The 6,777-nt window shown below is 37.2% G+C and overlaps 2 protein-coding genes across 4 annotated transcripts in view; one reads left to right on the forward strand and one right to left on the reverse strand.

The window, feature by feature from the left end:
* Positions 1–6,777, forward strand: part of LOC115225116 — a 384,942-nt gene that overhangs the window by 117,218 nt on the left and 260,947 nt on the right. The window lies entirely within an intron of this gene.
* Positions 1–6,777, reverse strand: part of LOC115225115 — a 396,737-nt gene that overhangs the window by 67,537 nt on the left and 322,423 nt on the right. Inside the window, exon 12 of one of the 2 annotated variants that reach the window (XM_036514031.1) lies at positions 1,784–2,249. The exons of the other annotated variant lie outside the window; for it this stretch is intronic. Coding sequence (XP_036369924.1) covers positions 2,131–2,249 — 119 coding nt within the window. The 3' untranslated portion in view covers positions 1,784–2,130. Of the gene's footprint in view, positions 1–1,783; positions 2,250–6,777 lie in introns of those variants that run through there. 2 annotated transcript variants of the gene reach the window in all.

Raw genomic sequence — 6,777 nt, forward strand, 5'->3', positions numbered from 1 at the left:
TTATCTAAGAGATTTATTTGAGAGAACCATTCACCACAGATATCACAATGACATGGTTTCTCTCCTAATGAATGAGTCTGTGAGTGGTCAAGTGCTCTATTTCAGAGAATGATTCACCACAGGTGTCACAATGATGTGACTTCACCCCTGAATGAATACATTTGTGTTTATTTAAATGTCCCATTTGAGTGAATTATTCACCACAGATATCACAGTGATAAGGCTTTTCGCCTGTATGAGTACGTTTGTGATTAGTTAAGTTAGCTTTTACAGAGAATGATTCACCACAGGTGTCACAATGATGTGATTTCATTCCTAAAGGAATACATTTGTGTCTACTTAATTGTCCCTTTTGAATGAATGATTTACTGCAAATATCACAGTGATATGGCTTTTCACCTGTATGAATACGTTTGTGATTAGTTAAGTTAGCTTTTACAGAGAATGATTTACCACAGATATCACAGTGGTAAGGTTTCTCACCTGTATGGATAAACCTGTGAGTGGATAAGTCACCACTTTGAGAGAATGATTTATCACAGATATCACATTGATATGGTTTCTCACCTGTATGAGTACGTTTATGTACAGTTACAGCACTTCTGTGAGTGAATGATTTACCACAGATATCACAGGAATATGGCTTTTCTCCTGTATGAGTAAATTTGTGGGTAGCTAGGTCACTATTTCGAGAGAAGGATTTACCACAGATATCACATTGATATGGTTTCTCACCTGTATGAGTAAGTCTGTGTATAGTTAAGTTACCTTTCAAAGGAAATAATTTACCACAGATATCACACTGATAAGGTTTCTTGCCTGTATGAGTATGTTTGTGTTTAGCTAAGTCACCGTTTCGAGAGAATGATTTACCGCAGATATCACACTGGTAAGGTTTCTCCCCTGTATGAGTGAGTTTGTGTGTAACTAAGTACTCACATCGAGAGAATGATTTACTACAGATATCACAGTGATATGGTTTCTCTCCTGTATGAATACGTTTATGTATAGTTACAGCACTTCTTCGAGTGAATGATTTACCACAGATATCACACTGATAAGGTTTCTCCCCTGTATGAATACGTCTGTGACACGTTAAACCACTACAATTAGAAAATGATTTACCACAGATATCACAATGATATGGTTTATCGCCTGTATGAGTAAGTTTGTGAGTAGCTATGTTACTCTTTAGAGAGAATGATTTACCACAGATATCACAATGATATGGTTTCTCTCCTGTATGAGTAAGTTTGTGTTTAGTTACGTTACTGTTTTGAGTGAATGATTTACCACAGATATCACACTGATAAGGTTTCTCCCCTGTATGAGTAAGTTTGTGTGTAGTTAAGTTACCTTTGAAAGAAAATAATTTACCACAGATATCACACTGATAAGGTTTCTTGCCTGTATGAGTATGTCTGTGTTTAGTTAAGGCACCATTTCGAGAGAATGATTTACCACAGATATCACACTGATATGGTTTCTCTCCTGTATGAATACGTCTGTGACAAGTTAAACCACTACAATTAGAAAATGATTTACCACAGATATCACAATGATATGGTTTCTCCCCTGTATGAATACGTCTGTGACAAGTTAAACCACTACAATTAGAAAATGATTTACCACAGATATCACACTGATAAGGTTTCTCCCCTGTATGAATACGTCTGTGACACGTTAAACCACTACAATTAGAAAATGATTTACCACAGATATCACAATGATATGGTTTCTCTCCTGTATGAGTAAGTTTGTGAGTAGCTATGTTACTCTTTAGAGAGAATGATTTACCACAGATATCACAGTCGTATACAGATTTTCCTCTTTCTTTTGGCATCTCTGCAGCTAAAACTAACAAAACTCCAAGATTCTCACACAATTCCTCTTTCTGTAATTTCTTTATTCAACAAAATGGTCTGGAAATTTCATTTCTTCTTGTTTCTATATTTTATTCCTAACAAATGTTACAACTGCCATATTTTTTATCAAATATAAGCTTTACTGATATCTTTAAGATGTAAAGTTTATTCAGAATACAAATTTAGGTTTTACCCATTTCAGAGTGAATCCAAGAAATTTCACCAATAATGTCACTCAGAAGAAATATTTTACAGTAATTCACAGTTAATTTACATAAACAGGGTTCTTATATCCAGTTCTGTGTGACATCGTCTTCAAAATATGATAAACATTGATGACGCTTCTGCAGTAAAATTCCTCTGATGCCAATGTCCTCTGATATTCTGAAATAAGAGAGAAACAACAGTTTAAGACAGAGTGTAGCTTTGGTTATGACAAAGGCTTGGTGTTCATTTATATACGACATTTACTGCCACTGTTGTATTTAGGAATGGTCATTTTGCCAGTTTAGCCAATAAAAACACACGCACTATATATTTGGTGTTACTTTGCTTCAGTGTTATTTATTTTTTACATTAATCCTTAATCTTATTTCGGCCAGAGTTCTTTCGTCACAATCCTGTGACCTCATCATTTTTATATTATTATTATTATACATAAATACATAATAATAATAATAATAATAATAAGTAGGAGTAAACACATGAACAAAATAAAAATAAACAAAAACAAATTACACGAACGTATATAAACAGGAGATACAAATATTACTGGCTATTTCTCCACCCCACTAACTAAACATAGGCATACATAGAGGTATACGCATGCGCAAATGAAGACGCATACAATAGGAATACAAAATACAAAATGGTTGATTGTTAGTAAGGAGAGACACACAAATAAGAAAGAAGAAAGCAAAGGACCACTGATGCGGTCACAGGAGTGTGACGAAAGAACTCTGGCCGAAATAAGATTAGGATTAATGTAAAAAATAAATAACGTTGAAGCAAAGTAACACCAAATATATAGTGCGTGTGTTTTTATTGGCTTAACTGGCAAAATGACCATTCCTAAATACAACAATGTCTGTTTCAACACACGACTTCACATCAAAAATCTTGCAAAACAAATATATAAACGTAAAAATAATTTGCTACATTTTTAACAAAGCTTCAGAAAATACAGACTCAATCTTATATGAACATAGGCGCAGGAGTGGCTGTGTGGTAAGTAGCTTGCTTACCAACCACATGGTTCCAGGTTCAGTCCCACTGCGTGGCACATTGGGCAAGTGTCTTCTACTATATCCTTGTGCCGACCAAAGCCTTGTGAGTGGATTTGGTAGACGGAAACTGAAAGAAGCCCGTTGTATATATGTATATATATGCGCGTGTGTGTGTTTGTCCCCCTAGCATTGCTTGACAACCGATGCTGGTGTGTTTACGTCCCCGTAACTTAACGGTTTGGCAAAAGAGACCGATAGAATAAGTACTGGGCTTACAAAGAATAAGTCCCGGGGTCGAGTTGCTCAACTAAAGGCGGTGCTCCAGCATGGCCGCAGTCAAATGACTGAAACAAGTAAAAGAGTAAAAGAGTATTGTATTTGAGAGGAGTTGAAGGCCTTCAACAGATAACATTGTATAACAAGATTTTGGGCCTTTGGTAGCAATTGTTATTTCCTACATGCTTACCCCTAGAAAGTGGAGGCGCAATGGCCCAGTGGAGTCAACAGATGATCAAGCAGCTTTGTATCACCTTGAAAAGAGTCTAAAAAGGGCCAGAGTTGGAAGAATCTCTCAATCATTTCGTAAGTACTGGACCAACAGGATTTATTTCTTTGTATAAGGTTTGTTTGTTCCTTCTCGAGCCACACCTAGCTCATAAGGGCTAGTTTCCCAGTTTCCTTTGTTTATAGGTTCCCCACCTGGATGGGACGTCAGTCCGTCGCAGGTGAGCTGCAAGATGCAGGAGGAAAGAATAAGAGAAAGTTGTGGCGAAAGAGTCAGCAGAAGTTTGCCATTGCCTTCTGCCAGAGCCGCAAGGAGCTTAGGTGTTTCGCTCATAAACACACGCATCGCCCTGTCTGAGATTTGAACCCGTGATCCCTCGACTGCAAGTCCGCTGCTCTAACCACCAGGCCATGTGCCTCTACTTTTGTATAAGGTGCAAAGGTGTTTTTCCCCAAAGTTTGCCCACAAGTTTTAATGATTTTAGCTTGCCCATCAATATATTAATTTTTCAAGCAGAACTTTCTGCCTGTCGAGATGAGCAGAAACAGCTAGATTGAATTAATGAGAGGCACATCCAATCAATGTTATTGATTGGTTGAAATTGCCGAAAATTAACAAATTAAACGACAAATATCTTACAAACTATAGAATTTTCTCAATAAAGCCAAGAGAAAAAGATGTTTTATAAACATATTCTAGCAGTATACGAAGTTTAAAAGTGTTTAGTTACGTGGAAATTATTTTAAAAAACTGCCGGTCAAACCGAAAAGATCCCAAATATCTTACAAACTATAGAATTTTCTCAATAAAGCCAAGAGAAAAAGATGTTTTATAAACATATTCTACCAGTATACGAAGCTTAAAAGTGTTTAGTTACGTGGAAATTATTTTAAAAAACTGCCGTTCAAACCGAAAAGATCCCAAATATCTTACAAATTATAGAATTTTCTCAATAAAGCCAAGAGAAAAAGATGTTTTATAAACATATTCTACCAGTATCCGAAGTTTAAAAGTGTTTAGTTACGTGGAAATTATTTTTAAAAACTGCCGGTCAAACGGAAAAGATCGAGACATACGGCTGATGTAGTTTAACAATTTTTTTTTTCAAGGCTTGAGCACCAATTGAAGAATTCAAATTTGATGGCAAAGAATCCAAATTAAATTGAAAACGTCTGTGGCTGTGTGGTAAGTAGCTTGTTTACCAACAACATGGTTCCGGGTTCAGTCTCTTGGTGTTATTGAGAAAATTCTAGAGTTTGTAAGATATTTGTTGTTTTTTTTCTGTAATTTCAACCAATCAATGACGTCTATTGAGGTGAAAGCATTCTGTGCCGTATGAATGTCCCTCGTTTAAGAAACAGATTGGGTTTATTTACATTTCTGAAGAAAATAAGATACCCTTCCCCCCAAACCCTAACCCTAAATTAGATGGAAATGCAATAGATCGATACTAGGGTCATAATTATGGGTGACAATTTCATATGACACTGCTAGAAAACACTGTCGTTCAAACCGAAAAGATCCAACAGATTAAATAAGAACAACACACAGTACCTGTTTTTGGTAACCCCCCCCCCATCATACTCTTAAAACATCGTTTTACGTTCTTCTAAAAACTTTCAACCGAATTTGTATGAACATTTGTTATAGGATAGGTAGTCGTTTTAGGATCGACTAGTCACGACTAGCTTGTGCGAGTGCGCGCACCGGGACCACTCTTCTTAAATAGTACCAACATCTTAGTTATTCCAATTTTTAAATTCGCTTTTACATTGTGCGAGACCCTTCCGTGTATGGATTAAAACAATTATTTTCCTCCTTCAGTTTCTTTCCGATAACTCACTGAACACACACACGCAAAAAGTTCAAGTGAATAATACTCTCTCTTTACTCTTTTACTTGTTCCAGTCATTTGACTGCGGCCACGCTGGAGCACAGCCTTTAATCGAGCAACTCGACTCCGGGACTTATTCTTTTGTAAGCCCAGTACTTATTCTATCGGTCACTTTTGCCGAATCGCTAGGTAACGGGGACATAAACACACCAGCAATTCTCAAGCAATGTTAGGGGGACAAACACACACGTATATATATATATATATATATATATATATATATATATATATATATATATACATATATACGACGGGCTTCTTTTCAGTTTCTGTCTACCAAATCCACTGACAAGGCTATAGTAGAAGACACTTGCTCAAGGTGCCACGCAGTGGGACTGAACCCGAAACCATGTGCTTTTGGTGGGGACAAACAGACACACAAACACATATATATACACCAGCATCGGTTGTCAAGCAATGCTAGGGGGACAAACACAGTCACACACATATATATATACACATCTATACGACAGGCTTCTTTCAGTTTCCGTCTACCAAATCCACTCACAAGGATTTGGTTGGCTCGAGGCTATAGTAGAAGACACTTGCCCAAGGTGCCACGCAGTGGGACTGAACCCGGAAGCATGTGGTTGGTAAGCAAGCTACTTACCACACAGCCACTCCTGCGCAATACTGACACATTAATGATAAATCTAGAGAGAGATGCCCAGCCAAGGTAGACAATGACAGAATAAATATAACACTTACGTATTATATAATAGACCCAGTGTAGAGGAGGAAGATATCACAATAAATCCAAGGTGGACAATGACAGTAAGCAGGTAACATAGAGATCCAGCAAGGAACAAGTCGCAGTACGTTCAAGCAAGTCAGAAATTAAACCGAAGTCGACTTTGCGTTTCGTCCTTTCGGGGTCGATCAAATAAGTACCAGTTACGTACTGGTGTCGATATAATCGACTTAATCCGTTTGTCTGTCCTTGTTTGTCCCCTATGTGTTTAGCCCCTGGTGGGTAGTAAAGAAATAGGTATATAGGATCCGGCAACGAAGTCGCAGAACGTTGAGGCAGTCAGAACATTAGCCAAGGAAGCGAATGATGGCTTCGTAAGAAATTCTAGGTTTTACCATGAATGCTGATTTATATTTTTAAGATCAACGTGGTAAATAATGCAGGAGATAAATGATTGATATTGTTAATTAGCAATCACGTCTATTAAATTAAATGTTGGCTAATTATCTGTTAAACGAACGAGACAGGTGATAATGTAGGCGAGGGTCCATCAACGGCAGGGAATGAAAAATATTGCGGGAAAACGTACAATGGGG

This window comes from Octopus sinensis, linkage group LG27, assembly GCF_006345805.1.
Source record: "Octopus sinensis linkage group LG27, ASM634580v1, whole genome shotgun sequence".
NCBI lineage: Eukaryota > Metazoa > Mollusca > Cephalopoda > Octopoda > Octopodidae > Octopus > Octopus sinensis.